Raw genomic sequence first — 23202 nt, forward strand, 5'->3', positions numbered from 1 at the left:
GCCTGTCTCCCTGTGCATCTGCATGTGCATGTGTGCTTGCGTGAGTGTGTGCTTAAGTGCAACTGCCTTTTATGTTACCACAAGAGGTATTTTTCATTCCATTTAATACAATTGTTAGTATTCATTTCCAGTTTCATTTTATCGATAACAATGCTAGTGAAAGTTTCCCTGGCAAGCATTTTTAACTTTTGTCGATTGGTTTTCGTAATTGTTATGTGGTTGCTCTCAGCCACATGCACGGGCTAGTAATGAATGAAGAGGATGGGACAGGTGCTGTCATCTCCTCATGTTTTCTTACTCACACGTGCGTTTCGCTCTGTGCAACTGCATTACATGCCATAACAAAGAGCTCAAATTGAAGCTTTGCTAAACGTGATTTGTTTTCTGTCATCAATTATTTGATAACACCTTCTCCCCTTTGTTACGTAATGCTCCCCATAAGGCCTGTAGAGTACATTTAAATAAACATGAGGCACAGACCCCCTTCGGCGGCCTAGCCAGGAGAGAGAGAGAGAGAGAGAAAAATGCAAGGCTGGGTTGTCAACCAGACGCACGTTTGTCTTAGTACGCTGCACTGGGAGAAGGGATGAAGGCGAGAAAACAGAGAGAAGAGAGGGAAGAGAGATATACATAATCACGAGTGCACTTGGTGGAGAACGCGCAGTGAACAGGCAGCCGCTCAGATTTGTTATCTTCGGGCACAGCAGTAACCCTTTAGTCACTTTCTGCGCTATCGAAGCACACGCCCAAGTCCTAGAATCTTCTGCACAGAAAATGGTCTGGAATCCCGCTGTGTAAAACCATCTGAAGCTGGCATTGCTAGGTGTCGTAGCTAGCACAGCTGCACAGGCAGTGTCCAGTGGTCCTTTCAACTCTGCATGTAGATGTGTCTGCCATATCTACACGAGACTAGTACGCCCTTGGGAATGCAACACCCAATCAAAGGTGTTATAACAGTGTTGCAATGGTAGCTGTAGCTTGAGCGAAGGATCCAGTTCATATACGTGTCACTTTTGGAAGCTGGTAGTTGACCAAAATGTGTGTGTATGATCTCGAGCCAGCAAATATTCTCTTGCCACACCAGTTCTTGATACAGGATTCGGAATCACACTGGTTCCTTCGTGGCCTGAGCAGGCTGCATCGTTGTCTAATTGATTTCTAGTAACACCGATATATGCTCATAATACACTCAACCACTTTACATAGCCTTTATAGATTGCAATAAGGAATTTGATTCAGTGGAGATATCAGCAGTCATGCACACACTGCGGAATCAAATTATCTGCGAGACATGTGTACACATCCTGGAAGAAATCTACGGACGATCAAATGCCACCATTGTGCTCCATAAAGAATGCGACAGATACCAATAAAGAAAGGTGTAAGACAAGAGCATATGATCTCCCCAATGCTGCTTAACACGCACTTACAGAAGGTTTTCAGATGCCTAGAATGGGAAGAGTTAGGAATAAAAGTTAATGGAGAGTACCTTAGTAACCTGCACTTCACCGAGGACATGGCATTGCTCACTAACTCAGGGGACCACTTGCAATTCATGATGGCGGAATCAGACAAGAAGAGTCAAAAGGTAAGTCTTTAATTGCAGTGCAGAAAATGAAAGTAATGTACAACAACCTCAGAAGAGAGCGGCGCTTTGAGATAGGTAGCAGTGCACTTGAAGTTGTAAAAGAGTACGTCTACTTAGAGCAGGTAGTAACCGCGGATACGAACCACCGCAGTGAGCGGTAGAAAGAAAAATGATAGGTATAACCTTAAAAGACAAGAAGAGAGCAAAGTGGGTCAGGGAACAAACCGAAGCTAGGGATATTGTACTTGAAATCAAGAAGTGGAAATGGACATGGACTGGGCACGTAGCGCGTAGGCAATACAACCGCTGGTCATTAAGGGTAACCAACTGGATTCCCAGAGAAGGCAAGCGGATGAGGGGCAGACAGAAAGTTAGGTGGGCAGATGAGATTAGGAAGTTTGTGGGTACAAAGTGACAGCAGTGAGCACAGGACCGAGTTGACTGGCGGAAAATGGGAGAGGCATTTGTCCTGCAGTGAGCGTAGTCAGGCTGATGATGATCATATTGATGACGGATATCGATATTACGGATAGTCCCTATCATGTCCTCTTGCTAGAGCTTGATAGTGTCAATGTCCTATTTCATGCACCAATCGCTCGTGAGTCCTCTTATATACGCAAGAAAAGCTGCTAGCTCTGAAGCGCTGCCTTGTAATCGCAGAATATGACGTATACTTGCCTGGATGCTCTTGAACGAGATATTGTAAAGCGGCTCTTATTGCAGCAAGCTCTTATGCAGTAGACGTAGTTATATGCGACAATTGAGATTTCATTGTTATTGCTGTAGCCCGAACTACAGCGGTACTTGATGAGCTGCTGGACGAGATCAACCCATCAGTGTATATCTCTATTCAGTCCACGTGTTGCTAGCTTCAATGCTACTCTGAAGTGGTTGGTTTTCTTTCTGATACCCAGAATTTCTAGGCATACTTGTGGCTGGTCCAGGCACCACAAGGGACATCCATTCTCGTAGCTGGCGTATATTGTGAATGAATGCTGTTTAGGTGCTTGGCTATGACGTCTAAAAACCTAACAGGTGGTACTTTGGAGGCTGATGGGCCAAGTGGTGGTCTGAGACAAGGGGTATGTTGAATATGCGCTCAGCCAATCAACAAAGGTGTTCATCTTGACCGGATGATCATTCGCATTTGCAAGCATGATTATAGCATAGATAAAACCGCGTTGGGAAGTCCTAGACAAATGCACAGCGCCTGACCTTGTGAGCTTTCCAGTGAACGAATACTGAAGTTGCTAGAATTCGACAATAACGACAAGCTATAGCACAATAGCCACTGAAATGGGCTCCTGTATGACTGTATGGAGGCCACAGAGGTTTCTCATGAATTCCCGCACATGAAGTTCAATATATGCACAATAAATAGCAATCTATTCTTCAAGGACGTGCAGTATGGCTCCACGAAAGACGACTGTTGAATAATGCCCATAAACTGTGCGTCCATGTATATTTGACACTCTGTCTAATGATGTGGATAGAATAAGGCCCCATTGGTTTTCGTGTGAACGCAACCAACGCGCACTTCTCGGTTAATATAGTCAATCCTTGTTTTAGAAAGCTGGTTGTTGTGAGGGTTGCTGCCCCCTGTAATCGCACATGGACCTTAGGGCAAGTAATTGCAACACTCCAGGCAGTCATCCGCACATACAGATAGGCAGACCGACTTTAGTAAAACATCAGCTAGACCAATGAGGACAACATTGAACAATGTGCGGGTTAATACACCTCCATGAGGGGCACCGCAGTAGGTGCAATGCTCAGTTGCTTTGCCCTCATCTTTTAGCACCAAAACGCACCTGTTTTTTTATATAGTCTTTTCTCCCTTGAAACATTCGTCCACCAGTGACCATTGCTTCGAGGGAACCGAGGATGCATCGTTAGTAACATTATTATTGCACCCTGCCGTCAAGAAAAAGTACAACTCATATACGCTTGCAACTTTTTTCATGCTCCACAAACGTCGATGGGTCAAGGGCACACTCAATAGAAAACTGCCAGGCAGGCAGGGTAGACGGTGTAGTGTTCCAAAGACCTCATGATAAAAAGGAACCTAGGGTAATATCTCGAAATACCAATGATAGGAAAGAGCGTTCTGCTAGAGTTTGCATTCTAAATCTTGTCTACCTTGGGTGTAATAAAGTGCCTAGATATGTACTGACTTTTCCTAACCATGATATTGTGGTCGAGTGATCCAATGTCACAGTGAAAGTAAAAAAAGTTTGCCAAATCGCACTTACCTTGGATATCGACGTTATGCGAAGCATGCGGAGGAAAGGTGACCGTCTCATAAATTTTTTATTGAGCAACACTTTATGGAATGACACTTGATATGTGTAAAATGTTGCACGGGCAGACATATGTAGAACAGCCGCAGCTGTTGATACAACCAGTTGTTTGCACTTGCGCAACGATGCCAACAGAAACATGAGTAATAAACACCAGAAGTGATAAGCTGACATATGAAGCGTTCGTGCTCGCGAGGATAGTACCTAGCACTTGACGGTGCTGCATAACTTTAGTATACAAATAATGTTAACCAGAAGTGATGGCTGTATCACAAGATTACGTAGGTAATGTTCATAAAATTGAACAACCAACCCTGCAACTACAATGGATGTTTTACGAACTTTAGGTTCTACCTGAAAAATAGTTCCAAGCCTGGCACGGCTCTGTGGGGGAATACTTGATTGCCACGCAGAATTATGGTGTTTGGTTTCTGCTAGGACACTCATATTTATTTTTTGATTTCGTCGGGTGAACGCTGCCCCTGTCCGCTTTTAATTAACGCGGACGCTTTAATATTACTCATGTGCGTTCTCGCCATTTCTTGGTGGATCGTAAGTGTCAATCAGCTGAGGCACATACCGCATCATTGTGGCACATGCCCCCCCCCCCCCCCCCCCCGTGGGTATGTGCCACTGTCTGGCGGAAAGTGTTTAAAGAGGTACGCGACGTGATTTTGACAATATTCATGTCTTGACCAGCGCATCATATTCGTCAGATCACCTTACCCTCCCTCCCGTACTCATTTTCGTTCTTGCTAAGTTAGGGGGTGATCACGAAAGCACTCAGACTAAGGGGCTAAACAGATAGATCGACGCCAAAGGTGCTTGTAGTTCTTTTGGTCATATGCTTTGCATTTTAAATGCCAGCCTACATTGTCCAGCTGGACTTTCCTTGTGCTGCGATCAATGGTCGCAAGTATAGCATACGAACTGACTAGTCATTATTATTATTAATATTATTTTTATTATAATTATTATTGGAACCTACCAGTGCTTATAGATAATGAAAAAATACCCCATGCAGGTCTATTTCACGAGATTGTTTGTTCACAGGAACCTGGGCGGACAGTGAAGCAATTCCACAAAGAGGCATGGAACAGCGACGCCACTACACCGAGTTCCTGTGATGCGCTGCTGGAGATGATGCAGCGAGCTGAAAATTGGCAATTAACGGCACCAGGAAGAACGGTTGTGGTGCAGTGCATGTGAGTACAGGAACGCAGAGTACTTACACCGAATGTAAATTACGATGAATGCATGACTAAAATGTCGCAATTAATTTGCTTGCCTTGAGGAACTTCTTTTCACTTGTGAATAAGTCTCCCGAACAAGGGCCGATACACCATAATTTTATTTGCTTTTAATCCTGCTCAGAGTGTTCTTCTAATTGTCTTTATGTCTGTTCGTGACTAGACGGGTTTCCGTCCAACTATCGATTTCTTGGTGAACCTATGGAACTACAGCTGAATATCCAACGTACCCTTTTGTACTGTACATGTGGGTTTTGTACTGTACATGGGGGGGGGAATACTTTACCACAGCTTCTTTTGGTCAATTAGGTTGCTTTACTATTCTTCGTTGAAAGAACCTGCAGTGCCTATCTAAACTTAAATGGTCTTATATAAGTCAAAAGGGGGAAGCTGCAGCGGTGCTTTTTTTTCTTAGTTAATGCCTTTTTCCACTTGTCATGCTTGAGCACTTGTTAGATCAGTAGCCCGCTGATAATAACTTCGATGTGAACCTACCTTCAGCGGTGAACAAGATTGTCATATATAAAGCATGACGCACAGCTATGAAACACCAGCCCAAGCTTTGCGCGGCATTCGTTTCGGTTACACAGTCTCAGCAAGCAGGAACACTAGCGAGCTCATTCGTGGTTGTCGAAACACGGGCACACAGCACAAAGCAAGTACAGCAGAAGGCCACCTCTGTGGGACCCCTTTAGCCCTTTGAACTTATCGCAGATGTCCCTTCTACACCCAGGGAAATAGTCGTTCCCAGCAGATGTGAGCACGTGGGTAGTAAGGTAAATAGCTATCACCTCCCTATCAGTTTAGCGAGGCACCAAGGCAGACCTGTTCCTTTAGGCAGACGGGCCTGTCTCTTTATGGCTGCAGTTCTTGACAATAACCGCGGCCGAGGGGTCCTGATAATTCAATGCGATGTCCTACTGAAGTACAAGAAGACATCTACCGTCAAGGAAGAAGAATTAAAAACAAATTATAACGGCCGTATTTTTGTATTTCAGTAATCACGTACCAATTGACCCTACAAAAAGATTCATTAAATTGCAATAACCATTTACTTTCCTTGTTAAGGTAGAAACAGGGGACACCAAAGACAGACCGTCAAACGAAGAACGTCATCACTTGTCATGTTTCGATTTCATTGTCAAGTTATTTTTTTTACGAACTCGACCGAAAAAGCAGAGACCACCTCGGCTTTCAATGAGACTTCACTCCCACCTCCCTTCCCAAAACAAAAATAAACATAAAACCCTGCGTATTCCTATGCCATTTCTTGTTTAGAAAAAGTTCATTCTATCATGGGACGCAGCGAACCTAAGGAATGAGCATCTGTACAACAAGCACAATAACAAACAAATGACAAAGCACAATATACATAACACATTTAAACAAAAGTGTCCAAGTCCGTAGGGTGTCCATAGTCCATGGTACTAATAACTACATACACTACATATATGTAACGTAAGAAGGTAGCGATGGTTAGGAGTTAGTAGTAGAGGCAGAGAAGGAAGAGATCAGAATGCAATAAACATGGGGTATGCGCCAGGCCTTGTCGCCCATTCTTCATAGCGTCACACGAGTCGACAGGATGAAGACCTGGCCACCACTCATCAACCTCACATCATTCACGAAGCCACCTACAGTACGCCTCAACTGAATATCGACCACAGAAGAGGGGATCTCAGGCGCATTCAGTTACCGGCACCATGACAGAACCATCGAATGACCTCGACATCCCCAAGTACACCGGATCAGCGGACGACAGACCCGTACAGGACTGGTTCAACCTGTTCGAGCTCCACGCCGCCGCTGCATCCTGGTCGGAACGGGAGATGATCATCAACTTAACTGACTACATCTCCGGTGAGGCATTTAAGTTTTACCTCACCCACATCTTTGAAAATGACGAATCATGGCAAAAAATCAGAGGAGATGATTACCCGTTTAATGACTATGACCAAGACTTACTCATTGCCGACTATCTAGAGACAACTGCACACTATCGTCAATTTCCTAAGCAGTCCCCAAGCATTCGAAAGTCCAGCGCGAATGGGCAAGTGTTTCAAGACGAAGTGGCACATGCGTTTACTTACAGAAGGCCATGCGTATATTAGGAAAAACCTAATCGTCAAGCGCGCATCCCTTCTGCGCGAAAGTCAGCATTTCCGAAGTCTTCGCTTCAACATACGACACGAGACGTCGCTCACCCTACTGATGCATTTTAAGCTTCGTCTCGCATACATGGTCCACCACCTGGTTTTCTACGACGCAGCTCTTCAAAGGCTCCTAATGGTCCCTATTCGTGTCATAAGGATGCCTTGTTCATGGTAGACCAGCTGACACATGAGGAAAATGCCGAACCACGCCATGACGACTCAAAGAGTGAAAATCAGTCTCCACACATTGGATCAGCTTATTTTCCATCTAGCACAATTGGGCTACCTCCTGGTTTTCTGTCACTTGGCTCTTTCGTCGCTCACAACGCCCACCTCACATCTAGCACGCTCACAATGGTCAGGATAGAGCTGCGGAGCTCGGAGAATACTCAGCCAAGCCCTTGACCTACTATCCAGATTCAGGTGCAAGAACCACTCGCAGCGAACAGCGAAGAAGAAGCCCCTGATGATGTATCTATCAACTCTGAAGCACTACCTTCATTACCCCAAATGCAACACAACAGCCTAGAGACTACTACCTGCCCACTCGACACCACATTCAATTGCCCAGAAAGTCAGTGTCATGGTGAAAAAGGGCTGCCACCTCAGGTCTTTTCGCAGCAACATCATCAATGCCAGCAAGTCCAAGAACAACAGAGATTCCAAGGGCTGCCACCTCAGGTCTTTTCGCAGCAACATCATCAATGCCAGCAAGTCCAAGAACAACAGAGATTCCAAGGGCTATACGAACAAGGACGATGACGAATAGAATCATCTTCGGAAGAACACACGTGGTTTATGAAAAGCCGTTTACAAACGTGTCAACCAAACCAATGACATATTCAAGATTTCTCGCTCGAAACAAAGGAAGCATCGAATCCAGGATATTTTCCCAAGGGACGTCGAGTAAGCTTTCTCCAGTCGAGATCAAGACTCAGGCAACACTTCATACAACGTTGAGAAAGGCGCCAAACCATACCCTGTATTCCGCAAGGACGCAAAAATCACCGCACCAGCCTCGGTCAACAAGCACGCAAACGGGTGGTGACGCATGGGTTCCAATCAAGACAAATAGCACGACACCTGCGCAAATCATCCAGCCAATGCTTCAAGGCCATCACACCACCTTCATTCATCGCAAGAATACCGGCTGTGTTTCCATCTGATTTCACGCTCAAAGCATGCTTATGTTGTCCAGAGCGCAACAGCCAGCCTCGCCCTTTAGAGCTGTACTTGATACCCCGGATTGCTGTCCTCTCCTGTGAAGCTATAGTGGGTTAACGGAAACTTTCTTGGACTTGGAATGATCTTCTCTTGTTGACAGTGTTCAGTTCTAAGCCGTGCATGTTTAGTTTTTATTTATGTTCGTCTGATGCGACTTCTTTCGGGGGGGGGGGGGGGGGGGGGAATCCTGTAACGTAAGGAGGTAGCGATGGTTAGGAGTTAGTAGTAGAGGCAGAGAAGGAAGAAGATCAGAATGCAATAAACATGGGGTATGCGCCAGGCCACGTCGCCCATTCTTCATAGCGTCACATATATACGCTAATGACAATATGGACAATGTACATGATGATATATGTATAGAATTTACAAGACAGTGAAGATGTTATAAAATATGTACAAGTATCAATATTCATAAAATTTACATAACTTACAGCATTAGAATGAAGTGCATATATACAAGAACTCACACCCATATGGGACGTACACAAACACATAGAAATAGTAAGCACATACTGATTGCATGCACTAATCAGACATTGAAAGGTGACCTGGCTATAAGAACCAGGCCAGGAAAGACTAATCGAACGCGTCTGTTAACTACAGACAGAAAGCAGCACGACCATTGTTGCAGAAATTCTTCCTCCCCAAGGAAGAACAATTCCTCCGACAGAAGCGATAAGAGTTCAGAGTAGAGGCGTTCCAGAATTGGAAAGAGAGCACGATGACGATGAGCTGCCGCAACAGCTTCGAACCTATTACGCCACAAACAAAAAGCTCCCGCAGCTATTAGAAGGCGTGCAAAGCGACTACGCGAGCAGCGACCAGATGTTACAAAGCGATCAACACCTAGGCCATGAAAACTAGTGTTAACTGACTTCCAAAACACCTTTGCAATGACACATTGCTGCAGTATATGCTGGTTAGACTCCTGTAACGGGCAGTTAGGACAAGTGTAAGATGAGACCATGCCCCACTTCTCCAGTCTGTCCCGTGTTGGGAGTACTCTCCATCCAAGATGCCACATAAGGTCACGGAGGTGACTAGGCAAAAACGATGCCGTTATCGCGCTCCACGAGACATGTCTCGATTGTGCTAGATGGGCTGGAGGAACTAGGGGAAGCAGAAGAGCCGCCGTTGTATCTACAATGCGGCTTTCGAGAATGTCCGCATCGGGACAAACCTGCTGCGCGTGTCGATAAAATGAAATGGCCCATGAGTAAAATGCAGGCACGTTAAGTGTTTGCGGTGCACAATCAAGCCGTGCATCTGGTAGTAAATAGCGTGTCTTGGTGCCTAAGAAATAGCAGGCAAGATCACGCGCGGGGCACTGATCACCATGCAACAACCGAAGTAAGAATCGTAGAGGAAGCAGCCGACAGCGAACAGAGACGGATGGGAATGTGAATTCACCACAGTTTCTCGGTTGCCCAAGAGCTGCTCGGCAAACCAGCTCTGTTCCACCCGACCAGAAAAGTGAGCCAATGAGGGATTGCAACGACCTAGTGATTCATAAGGGGGCTGTAAGACATGAGATATGTACCATGCACGGCCGCAAAACACCATCTGTGCTAAATGCCTTCTTTCGAGCATTGGTAAATCATACTCTTGTGCTTTCCGGACGTGTCGTTTTACATTTTCGACTACTGAATCCCACAAAGAGGCTGATATGCCATAGCAAGTATAATCAAGGCCCAGAATGCGAATGGAGTCACTTTTTTGAAGACCAAAAAAGGGACTTAGGCAGGCATCTGGGAAACCAATAAATAAATATCAACATTTTAAAAATTTCAAAGCAGCACCTGAAATCATGCTATACGCAGCAAAAAGTCGTAGGCTACAGGATAAACTGTCCTCATTCTTCAAATACAACGTGATGTCATCAGCAAATGCTGTCAACGTCACGGTACCACTACCTAGAAGAGGAAGGCCTCTAACGTAAGGATCCGCGATTAGCGATTGAATAAATGGTTCGAGGCTGAGTACAAAAAGTGCAGGGAATAAAGGACACCCCTGGCGAACACCACGGGTAACAGGAAGTGGCGCACTCTCTAAACCATCAAGAAAGAACGTACTGCGTATATTTCGGTATGTGTTTCTGAGAAGCTCAATGAAGTTTTGCGAGAAGCCAAATGCTGCCATTACGCTAAGTAGAAAGCTACGTTTGAGGCGATCGAATGCCTTTTCCTGGTCAAGTGAAACCAAGAGTCCCCGAGTTGATCTTGTTAATGTGTACGCAATTATATCATGCGTAACAAAGGAGAGACTGTCGATTTCTCTTCCAGGAATAGAGCACACCTGATGATGACCTATTAGGGAGGGCTTCAGGCTTCCCAAATGCCAAGTGATGACTGCCGCGAAAGTTTTGTAGTCAACGTTGGGGAGCGTTATTGGTCTCCACTCCTCTGGGCAAATCGACGATGGGTCATGTTTAGGTATTAAAACAATTCGACCATGGCAAAAGCTATCAGGGAAATCAAAATTCTCAAAACAGCGGCAAATAACAGAGCTGAAAAGAGCAAAAAAGTGTTAAATAAAACTCAACAGGCAACCTGTCCGGCCCGGGGGCCGAGCCACGCTTCATGGAAGAATGCCTCTTTCACTTCCTCAGCTGACGGACTTGTGCAAAGTTGTTCAGCTACTTCAGATGAAATTTGAGGGAGCCTATTTAACATTGTGACTGTCTCGGTGGTACCGCGATGTGATGATATTGTCGTGCGAGCCATGTTGGCAAAGTGATCTAGGAAAAATGACTGATCACGTGTCGGCGGCAACGCAGTGTGCAAGGATCTGACAGCCGGTGTTCCTAGTCAACTCGACGGGTTGAGAAGCGAGCTTTTTGCAAAGCGTAGAACCTCAGGGTAAGCACATGGATTACGTCTGCAACGCCAAGCAGCCACTGTCAACGATGAAGCTGCAATAAGGCGTTGAAAACGAGCCCTTAATTCTCCCTGCCATGCGCGCACCAAGGGAGTTAGCCGTTCAACCCGAAGAGCAATACGCAGCTTTGTGGCAGTGTCTGCTAGTTTTTCGGACGTACGGCGTCTAGGGACCCGTCCTGCTACTGAGCAGTGTAAACACCACTGTGTCTTGAGCGCGTCCCACACCTCCGGACCGCATCCCAAAAGAGTAGATAAACTGGAGTGTGAACGCGTGTCGTGCAGAATGCGGATGTCAAGACGCCAATGTCTCATTGATGATGAAAAGGGAAAGTAAGCCTCGAGCGTCACTGGTCGGTGGTCTGTTATATAAACAGGGAATGATGGTAATGTTACTACATAAGAGTGCAATACGTAAGAAGCTAGTGCGCTCGGCATGTTGAAATGATCCAATCAACTACACGACGTGCTACGCCACCAACTCCAGGCATACTGTGGTCCACGCACTAGTCTGTACGTATCTATAAAAGAGAAATGTTGCACTAGGCGACGCAGCTGCCGCGCCTTCCAATCAGAGCGACTCCATCCTGTACCTTGTACAACAGCTTGCGTGTCTAATACACAATTAAAATCTCCAGTGAGTATGTCATGACGACCGTCTAGAAAATACACGTCCAGGTCACGGAAAAAATCGTTAGACATCACTGCTGGAAATAGTCTATAAATACACAAAACACACAGCTTGAAGGATGATAGGACGCAGTCAAAAGCCAATACCCGTCCAATCCCGTCATAGAAAACACGATGATTGGGTAGAAGAGCGCGGTTAAAAATAACAATTCCAACTCCACAGAAGCGACATGTCGCGAAAGAAAAATAACAGTCTAAATTAAATGTGCGTTTGAGTGCACGAACGTGGCCAATGGTGAAAAAAATTGTTTCGTGAAAACACAGAATATCACAATGTTCTGCGCGGGCTATGCTGATAACCTCGGCTTGCTTTACTGGGTTACGCAACCCTTGAACATTTAAAGAAATGATTTTCAGGGTGTCAGCCATACTAAAATGAATGTGGTTGACTGACCTAGCCGTGTTTATCGATTCGGTACGACGGGGATCTATTTAGGGGAACTAGAGTACATACACTACAAAGCACAATTCGACCCTGTAGAAGAGGTTCGAGGTTTCTTCGGTTGCTGGGACTCGGATCGGCTATCTTTGGTGCCGTCCGAGCTGCTGCCAGACTTGTGAGCACGCTTGATCTCTTGCGGGGCGTGCATTTTCACGCCACATCCGTCTAGGCTAGAGAAAGTCCGATGCTACTGTCGACTTTGAGGCTGAAGATGCTGTCTGACGAATCAGATGGTGGTAGGGCTGCAGCGTTAATGTTCTCGCCACCTTCAACGACCTTGATCATGGATTGCTTGTCGAGACGCGTCAGTAAAGAACTCCCATGGCGTCTTGCTACTTGTTCAAAGAAGTTGCGAGCCTGGCTTTCGAAATGATCCAATGGGCTTTGCTCATTCGGTTTCGATTCTGTTCTTCGCAAGAAACCAGCGCCCGTAGATCTTGCAACATCGGCATTTACTGAGCACTCAGCTGCAAGGTTTAACGATGAGTCCGGTGCCTCGGTGCCTACCAGCATTTCTTCCTCGGCTTGGGCCGACGTCGAACATGGCACGGCATGTTTGCCTGGGACAGACGCGAGGTCAACCATGGTGGCTGTTTCTATCACTGAGATTGGCAAACGTGGCGAGCTTGCCACACCGACGACAAACACGTTGCGGACTGCGGTAGTCGAAGGTGACTCGATGACTAAAAACGTGAAGATAGTTAGGGGCGCGATTTGTGGGACTCATTTCCATCCGGACAAAGCCTGTGCCTGTGAGAACACCGCGTCTTGCGCTCATGAAGCCAGTGGTCACAGTGAATACTTTGCCATATGGGGACAAAGCCTGGACGAGTACCTCGTTGGAGACGAAGGCTGGTAAAAATAGGCAGGCGACATTAGTTACCTGCGGGCCGACGGGGACGACAGAAATACGCTCGCCACCGATGGTCAGGGAGCCAGCGTCGACAACGTGAGTCATGAAAGCCATGCTCTTGACAGTTACTTGGAAGTTCATGCCTCCCATGTGCTGATCGCAGTGTACCTCTGAGAGGCCAACTATTGAGGCCGTTGCGTCGACGACGGTCTCCGGACTAGTCCCCGCAGGGACGACAAAATCGAATGCCTTCGCCTTCGAAGGCGTCCACGACGTCGATGGCACCATGGCTAGATGAGGAGGACGTACCTGATGTGGAACACGCAGGGACGTCAAGAGCATCACTTTCTCTCACACTTTTTTAGAGGCGAAGCTTCTTATAGCGGCACCCATTCGTCTCTCGCATTAGTGCATAACATGTCTTACGTTTTGACCTGCAAGGTGGTACCAGTGGGAGATTTCTTCTGTGCGTTGTTGAACAATAAAGAAATTTGCAACATGCGCCTCAGCTAAAAGCCGAATTCTCTTGTCTCTCATTCCCCATTAGCAGCCATTGGCATGTACATTGAGCACTGTCTGACAAGAAAGGGTTGCTACGTTTTACTCGCTGGGCATAACCTTGTTTTTAGAAAGGTTTAGCGAGCATGGGGCTGCAGTGCCATAAATAATGTGAACTAGTATATTCCATGTACTCAAGGTGATTAAAGGTGGGAAGTAGACACGAGTGCAAGCCGTAAGAAAGTATGCATGTGCCATTAGCAGCCATTGGCATGTACATTTAGCACTATCTGACAAGAAAGAGTTGCTACGTTATACTCGCTGGGCGTAACCTCCTTGGTTTTAGAAAGGTTTAGCGAGTGTTGGGCCACAGTCCCATGAATAAAGTGAACTAGTATATACCATGAACTCGAGGTGGTTAAAGGTGGGAAGTAGACACGAAGCGCAAGCCGTAAGAAAGTGTGCGTGTGCCACCTCTTATTTAGTCCTTGGAATGTCCGCTGAGTGGCAGTGCTTCTATAAAGGGAATATATGATGAAGAGATGCGAGATGGTGGTTCTTGGAGTATTGAATATATGGGCTGTAGCGAAGCCTCCGAACTATGAAATGGGTCGAACTCTTGAGTACCTTCTAGTGGGGCCACCCAACAAGGACGCCGCTCGCGCTGAGAGCCCGTGCTTGGCCGTTACTGTCGCCATTGTGCTTGCTCGCTGTGGGTCCGCAAATAAACGCCTTAACATTTTGGTGGAGAGTGCTGTGCCCTTCAAACATCTTCGGATCACATTCGATGCCCTTGGAGCTTAGATCCCGTACCGTGCCTTCAACCATGCAACAAGACGCCGCCCAGCAAACGCTTCCTCCTGCGCCGACGCCATGTTCCGGTGTCCCCCGCATCTGCGACCCACCTGTCTTCACCGGCGCGGATGGCACCGACGTCGAGGACTGGCTCGCCATGTACGAACGCGTCAGCGTCCCCAATCATTGGGACGAGGCAGGTAAACTCGGCAACCTGGTTTTCTACCTCGCGGGTGTGGCCGGCATGTGGTATAACAACCACGCGTCTGATTTCGCAACCTGGTCCGATTTTAAGACCGCTATCACCAACGTTTTTGGCCGCCCTGCCGTTCGTAAGCTGCAAGCCGAGCAGCACTTACGCGAACGCGCTCAGCAGGCCGGTGAATCATTCACCAGTTACATTGAAGACGTCCTGGACCTATGCAAGAAATCCAACAACAGCATGTCCGAATCAGACAAGATCCGGAACGTCATGAAGGGCATTGCCGATGAAGCCTTCACGATGCTGTTTGCAAAAAAACCAGGCACAGTAGCTGAGGTCATCACGCTTTGCCAGAGCTACGAGGAGCTGCGCCGGCAGCGTTCGATGACCCGTCGCTCCACACCACGAGATGCAGGGCTTGCAGGCTTGGAGGCGAGCTGTGACCAGGTGGCACTGCTGGCAGACCTCAAGTCCTTCATACGTGAGGAAACCGCACGGCAGTTCTCTCTCCTGCCCTTTGCCCACCCACCGGCTGCCTAACAATCGGCCACTACCATTTCCCCCCCATCCGCCGAGCGATTGAGCAGCAAATAGCGGAGGTCATGCCTGCGTACCACCCACAACAGCTTCCGGCTCCTGTACTCCCAAGTTACGCCCAAGTGGTCGCCAGGCCGCCTCCAGTCGTTCAAGCGCCCGCCCCACTGACTTACGCCGAAGCTGCCGCACGACCTCCATCCTTTGCAGCGGGTATGCCGGCTACGTATGTTGACGTGACCTCTCAGACTCAGCTGCAGCACCCCCTGCAGCCTTTCCAGCCATCGTTCCGTCCATCGGCTCTAGCGTCATGGACAAGAGCTACCCCGGCGAACCGATGGCGCACATCCGACAACCGGCCCATTTGCTTTGCCTGCGGTTACGCCGGCCACGTAGCAAGTTATTGCATCGCGTACAGACGCCCAATATCTCATCGCCTGTTGCTGGCCAGATCAGGCGTATCTATCACGAGGAAACGCCGTCTATGCCACCGCCAATTCGCCTAGCTTCATCTTCTCGTAGGTCACCGTCTCCACGACGTCGTTCCCCGTCCCCCATGCGGCCAAGTTCAGCTGCTCAAGAGCGGGAAAACTAGTCGTCGCAGTCCCCGAGGCAAGGACTGCGATGCTATCACATTGTGAAAGCCCTCAGAGCCGCCCATCTAATGTCATTGACGTGCTTGTGGACGGTGTTCACGCATCTGCTCTTATTGACACAGGAGCTGCAGTATTCGTTATGGACGAAAAATTTTGCCGCTTGCTTCGTAAAGTGACGACACCAATTTCTGGATTGTCCCTTCGTACCGCCGGTTTGCATCGTATCCATCCTACAGCAGGGTGCACAGCTCGCGTTGTCGTTCAGGAGGTTCTGTATGTCGCCCAATTCATCATCATTCCCGCATGCTCTCATGACGTCATCCTGGGGTGGGATTTTCTCTCCCGCAACGACGCCGTCATCCATTGTGCCGCCGCCGAAATTGAACTCTCCCCATTCTAGCATTTGACGCCGGAAGACAGTTCTTCGAAAGTGAGCAAGATTCTCGTGAAAGACGATACCATAGTGCCTCCAAGCTCCACGATGGGTGTATCTGTCTACTGCGCTGGACTCTCCGACACAATTGCGCTCGTTTCGCCATCCGACCGTGCTTGCCGAAGGAAAGGGTTGCTAGTACCTTTCGCGACCGTGCAAATCACCCAGGGCAACGCCTCTATTTTCGTGACCAACCCATCCCCGTACACTGTTACCTTGGTTCGAGGGGAATGTCTCGGCAGAGCGGAACCAGTGGATAACGCACAAGTCCTGGACGTACCTGATGACTCGCGTTGTCCCAATTTGCGTACCATCAGTGCTGTTTCCACTTCTGATTCATCATCTGCTGATGTATTTGGCCCTTACATTGATGACAACCTCACGTCGGTACAGCGTTCCCAGCTTCTTAACCTGTTGCGAGAATATCGTTCTTCTTTCGATGTCGGGCAAAGTTCTCTCAGTCGTGCGTCCGCTGTTACGCATCGTATCGACACTGGTGCCCATCCACCATTACGGCAACGTCCCTACCGCGTGTCGCCTGCTGAACGTCGGGAAATTAACGAGCAGGTTGATGATATGCTCAGACGCGACGTTATTCGGCCCTCGGACAGTCCATGGGCGTCTCCTGTTGTTCTTGTTGCGAAGAAAGATGGTTCTGCGTGGTTCTGTGTGGACTACAGACGGCTCAATAAGATCACTCGCAAGGATGTTTATCCACTGCCGCGCATCGCTGACGCAATTGACAGCCTTCACGGAGCCGAATTTTTTTCTTCTCTCGATCTGCGCTCGGGGTACTGGCAAGTACCCATGGCTGATGACGCTCGATCGAAGACTGCGTTCATCACACCCGACGGCTTGTACGAATTCAACGTCATGCCGTTTGGTCTATGTAATGCACCTGCGACCTTTGAGCGCATGATGGACACCGTTCTGCGCAACTTAAAATGGCACACGTGCTTGTGTTACCTCGATGACGTCGTTGTGTTCGCTCCAGATTTCTCTACGCACCTCCAACGTCTGAAAGAAGTTTTAGCACGTGTCAGCAATGCCGGCTTGCAACTAAATCTGAAGAAGTGCCGCTTTGCAGCACGGCAACTCACCATCCTTGGGTACGTCGTGTCCAAGGATGGCATTCTTCCTGACCCAGCCAAGCTTCGAGCCGTGGCCGAATTCCCCAAACCTGCGTCCGTCAAAGAATTGCGTAGTTTCGTGGGCCTGTGCTCATACTTCCGACGCTTCATACGAAACTTTGCCACGATCATATCACCGCTGACGAAGCTCTTTGGAAGTAACGGGTCCCTCAATTCGTGGTCGTCTGAGTGCGAGGACGCGTTCGCGAAGCTCCGCCATGTGTTGACGTCTCCTCCCATTTTACGCCACTACGACCCTACGGCCCCGACGGAGGTGCACATAGACGCCAGCGGTGTAGGCCTCGGCGCTGTCCTGGCGCAGCGCAAACCCGGATTCCCTGAATATGTCGTAGCATATGCAAGCCATACGCTCACGAGAGCTGAGACAAACTACACCGTCACGGAGAAAGAGTGCCTGGCGATCGTTTGGGCTCTTACAAAGTTTCGACCGTATTCGTATGGTCGCCCATTCGATGTCGTCACCGACCATCATGCACTATGCTGGCTTTCATCATTGAAAGATCCCTCAGGCCGTCTCGCCCGTTGGGCCCTTCGTTTACAAGACTACGACATCCGCGTGCTGTACCGCAACGGACGCCAGCATGATGACGCCGACGCCCTCTCGCGCTCCCCTCTGCCTGAAAGTGATGTGCTCTGCTCAGTATCCTCGGCTACTGTTTTTACCATTGACGTTGACATAATCGCTACCGAACAGCGAAAGGATAATTGGATCGGCCCGCTGATCGACTTGCTCTCTGATCCATCTGCAACGCTATCTATGCGTGCACTGCGTCGTCAAGCTCGCCATTTCGCCATTCGTGACGGCCTTCTACACCGACGCAATTACGACGCCGACGGCCGGCAGTGGTTACTCGTGATACCCCGCAGTCTGCGGTCAGAGATATGTGAATCCTTCCATTCTGATCCGCAATGCACACACTCTGGGGTATTCAAAACCTACCATCGCATTCGACAACGCTACTTCTGGCGCGGGATGTACCGCTATGTGCAGCAGTTCGTTCCCTCTTGCCTAACTTGCCAACGCCGTAAACCGTCAGCTCACATGTCGCACGCCAGTCTACAACCGTTACCTTGCCCTGACCGTCCCTTTGGGCGCGTAGGTATCGATTTGTATGGACCACTTCCTCTGACGTCGGCTGGTAACCGCTGGGCCATCGTTGCCGTTGACCATTTAACGCGATACGCCGAAACCGCCGCTCTCCCTGCGGCTGCTGCGTGCGATGTTGTGTCCTTCCTGCTGCATCGATTTATACTGCGCCACGGACCACCCCAAGAGCTTCTCAGCGATCGAGGCCGTGTCTTCTTGTCGGAAGTCGTCGAAGCCATTCTGACGGAGTGCCATTCTGTCCACCGCAAAACTACTGCTTACCACCCACAGACGAATGGCCTCACCCAACGCTTTAACCGCACCCTCGGCGACATGCTTTCTATGTACGTCGCTGCCAACCACACTAATTGGGATAATATACTGCCCTTCGTCACCTACGCCTACAACACCGCCCCTCAGAGCACGACTGGTTTTTCACCTTGCTACTTGCTGTACGGAAGGCACCCGTCGCACACCATGGACACAATACTCCCGTACACGCCGGATCCATCTGAGTGTACACCTATTTCCGAGACAGCCAGGCTTGCTGAAGAGTGTCGCGAGCTTGCCAAGACTTTTACGACGCAAGAGCAAGAGCGGCAGAAGAGTATTCGTGATGGCTCCACCACTTCTGAGCCCACGTTCCTTCCTGGTGCGCTTGTATGGCTCTCGATCCCGACCTCTGCCGCTGGCCTCTCTTCCAAACTACATCCCAAATACGAAGGCCCCTACCGTGTCATCTAGCGCACCTCACCCGTCAACTATCTGATCGAACCCGTTGAACAATCTTCGGACATGCGCCGCCGTGGGTGAGACATCGTCAACGTGGAGCGCCTGAAGGCTTATTATGACCCGCTCATAATAACAAGCTGTTAGGTCGCCAGGCGGCTCCCTCTTCGACCCCGGGGTAATCGTAGTGAAGCCTCCGAACTATGAAATGGGTCGAACTCTTGAGTACCTTCTAGTGGGGCTACCCAACAAGGACGCCGCTCGCGCTGAGAACCCGTGCTTGGCCGTTACTGTCGCCATTGTGCTTGCTCGCTGTGGGCCCGCTAATAAACGCCTTAACAGGACGAACGGACACACAGACAGATGCATGGACGGACGCACGGATGTCTCCACAGACGGAATGACGCATGGACAGGCGCACTGGCGGATGCAGAGACGAACGCAGGGACGGACACACGGATGGACGGACGGAAGCAAAAACGAATGGACGGACAGATGCTTCTCCCCACTCTCCATCATTTACCCCATGTATATGCTGTAAATTTTTTTCCATAGCGAATTAAAAACAATATAGACAGAATACAACAGGGTAGCCGCGCCGACACATTTTTTTCAGCGCTAACCATCGGCTCTTTTTAATTCTCCGATGTAGTACCTAACTGCAACGGTCATAAATGGCAGTGCCGCTCAAATAAAAACAGGAGAAGTCGAAGCACACGCTACCGCGAGTGCTGTGGTGTCTAAATCATTGCCGTGTCGGGCTTCAGTGTTCAGCAGCAAAGCATCAGATCCCTGACTCTTCAATTAGCTCGAAACCGGTCGGAGACCTACTCAGCCACGGAGTGCCAGCACTATTCAGCAGCATTGTGTAGCGTGTTTTCCAAAGATGTGTTGCATTGAAGAAGGAGATGAACACGGGAGAACGCGAACATGGTACTTAGTTATGCTTCTTTTGTCTTCCCATCATTTGTCGCACTATTTTTTTTAGTTCAGCAATTTACTAAGCCACCCGTTTTGAGAAAGTACTCCATTAAGAATCATTCACAGAACACAAAGCTCCATCTCCCGCTTGCAGCTATCCGTAGACTATACGTTCAAACTTTTCTCTTGACAACCTGATCCGCTCTACCTACGCCTTTGTGCTATGCCACTTCACTCATTCGGTGGCTATGCACAACTGGCTCGTGTCGAAGTGCAACAAGATGGGTGCCCTTATCACAAGCGTTTTCCAGCTTGTCCTTGGCGTTTTTGTTTGAACGCACAAGAAAAAAATTCTACAACTTGGTAATCCACAACATGACCAAAAAAAATGGCCGAAGCCAAGGAGATTTCACAGTTTGTCAGATTTTCTGGCACTGCAACGGATACAGCTATCGGCGAGCGGGGACGGAACCGCACGGTGATTTGTCCTGGTGCTGTGAAGCGGCCAAACGAAGTAAAAACCAAGATTTTCATACAGTGGATGCAGCGAGAAATTTATCCAACCTACAATGAAGCATGAAGATGAGCCACGGATAAAACTCTTCTCTTCAAGACCCGCTTGGACATGGAACGAGCTTCTTTCATAGATGCCGCTTCATACACATAAAAGAAGTCTCCTCTTCAGTGATCGTCGACTAAGCTTTCAAGGTCATCTGCTGTGGCAATATCCCCACTTTCAGCTCCAGCATTTCAGAGCAGGTTGTCATTGCTCTTGCACTGACCGACGGTGCACACGAGACTATTTATTCAGACCGCAAGGCCACTATCAAGGTATTTCAGATGGGCATGGTGGCTATCGTTAAAAAAAGCTGTTAAAAAGCCAATTACTTATGAAATTGCTCATTGGTTTGGTTTCCCGTGCACCTTGGAAGCACTAATGGTGCCTCGCTCAATCCGAACAAGGAGGCACATTCGGCTGCACGAGGTTTGGCTGATCGTGTCCCGGATAACATGGCATCTCCTGAGCAACATAGGCCTCACTACACGTGCAACCAGAAATGCAAGAACCAATATCTCTCGATAATAGTCCTGAGCCTGCCACACTATTCACTCTGCTGGGCCCGAGCATCTGTCATTCTCAGCCTGCTACAAACAAGCGACTACTCAAGCCCTGCGGCACTGCAACGGTTCCCGAGCACAGACTGCCCCTATGTAATAGTTATGCGGGCTTCTTGGTTATCCTGTGGGGCGGTGCTTCTGCTTGTCTCTATTTCCACCAAGAGCAAATGGAGCACACCTCATTGATGCTCACAACCTGACCTCTCAAATCCTGGCCGTCCAGAAGGCCAGTGCGAAGGCGGTAAGGTTTAACCTAACCGTGTCCGCAAGGGCCTAGCCACATGATGTCGAGTTTATGCCCGTCTACTGTGGACCAAATAAAGTTGTTTCAATTCCTCACTCGCTTCCAGATAACTTGCGTCACAACGTGTTTAATAAGGCATTGCATCATCATGAACTAAAAAAAACGTCATCCTCAGCAACAGTTCAACGTTCAACTTGTTCATCACCTTAGTGAACAGCAATAGAAAGTAAATTAAGTACAGTGATCTGTCCCCGATTTGAAGATGATGGTTCATTCTATTTACAGCTATTGTTCTTAGCATTGTCAATGTCAATCACTTGAAATACTCAAGTGCTTGATGCGAGGATAATGAATACCTAAGCAATAAGGGAAAATACTGAACACTTGATGTTCACACTTGATGAATAAAGTATTATTATTATAAGTATTATTACTGGCTTTATGAAACAGCCTGCGTTTTCATGGCTCAAGCACAAGATCTGTTCGACTCGCCAAGCAGTTGGGCTCATATATGTGCATTTAGAATACAAAAATGTGTGCACTGTGATGTGGCACTCAAAGGTAAATCAGGAAGAAAGAAATCAAATGATTGCGGAGATGATCTACTTTTTATTTATTTTGGGTGCAAGTGTATTTGTTTCATTGATGTACTACGATTGTTCGCACTTCCAGCGATGGCTGCCAGAAAAGTGGCCTATACTGCGCATCGGCAGCAATCTGCGACCAGATCAAGGTGGAGCATGAGCTGGACGTTTTTCACATCGTCCGCAACGTGCGCCGCAGCCACCCTCAATTCATCATCAACTTGGTAAGGAAAGTCAGAGAGTCGATGAGATAGCAGTATTTAGAGAAGAAAGTTGGTCTAGTTGAATTTCCAAGTACGACTGTTTCTGGATCGGAAAGAAAAATCCTAATCATCTAGGGGAGAAGAAGAACGTAGTAAAAAAAAACAGCCGGTGTCGCCATAGGGGCTACAACTTGTGCTATACATCATTTCGAAGAAACAAAACTGAACTGTCCTGACCATTCTTCTTCTCTGCTACATATTAGGTTTTTCGTCCCGAGCTGAAAATGAAGTACTTTATAAGGAAAATGGAGAAAAGAGCAAGAGGAAACAGAGAAGTATTTTTCAACCATGACACACCAAATAAAGGCCGGGAAATAGTGTTGAGAAGTGTTGTTAAAAGATACATGCCTCTGTCACTGTAGCTGCCAGCAACCGTAGGTTTCACATTTATTTGGCGAGGCTTGAGTTAAATGATTGGGTAGTGTTAAGCAAAGCTAAATATGCATTTATACTGAGGTTACAAGCTAAATAAATTAACCAGAGTGAAGACGAGATATTACCACTAGAAAAAAATTATTAAGGACAAGCACAGGGCCACAGAGAAGCGCTGACTTTCAATCAAAATTTTAGTTTGGAAAACACGATGGTACAATCACGTACGCACAAGCTACGCCTGCATTACTACGAAAAGCCTGAATAGCTTCGTAGTAGCGCACTTCTTCATGCATGT

At 48.0% G+C, this 23202-nt stretch overlaps 1 protein-coding gene across 5 annotated transcripts in view; it reads left to right on the forward strand.

Moving 5' to 3' along the window:
• LOC142786439 (receptor-type tyrosine-protein phosphatase T-like) overlaps window positions 1–23202 on the forward strand; it is a 253813-nt gene that overhangs the window by 220857 nt on the left and 9754 nt on the right. For all 5 annotated transcript variants that reach the window (XM_075884122.1, XM_075884121.1, XM_075884119.1 and 2 more), the window contains 2 exons: window positions 4942–5093; window positions 22358–22493. In XM_075884122.1, the coding sequence (XP_075740237.1) occupies window positions 4942–5093; window positions 22358–22493 (288 nt within the window). The remainder of the gene's footprint in view (window positions 1–4941; window positions 5094–22357; window positions 22494–23202) is intronic.

Source organism: Rhipicephalus microplus, unplaced genomic scaffold (assembly GCF_043290135.1).
Source record: "Rhipicephalus microplus isolate Deutch F79 unplaced genomic scaffold, USDA_Rmic scaffold_24, whole genome shotgun sequence".
Classification (NCBI taxonomy): Eukaryota; Metazoa; Arthropoda; class Arachnida; order Ixodida; family Ixodidae; genus Rhipicephalus; species Rhipicephalus microplus.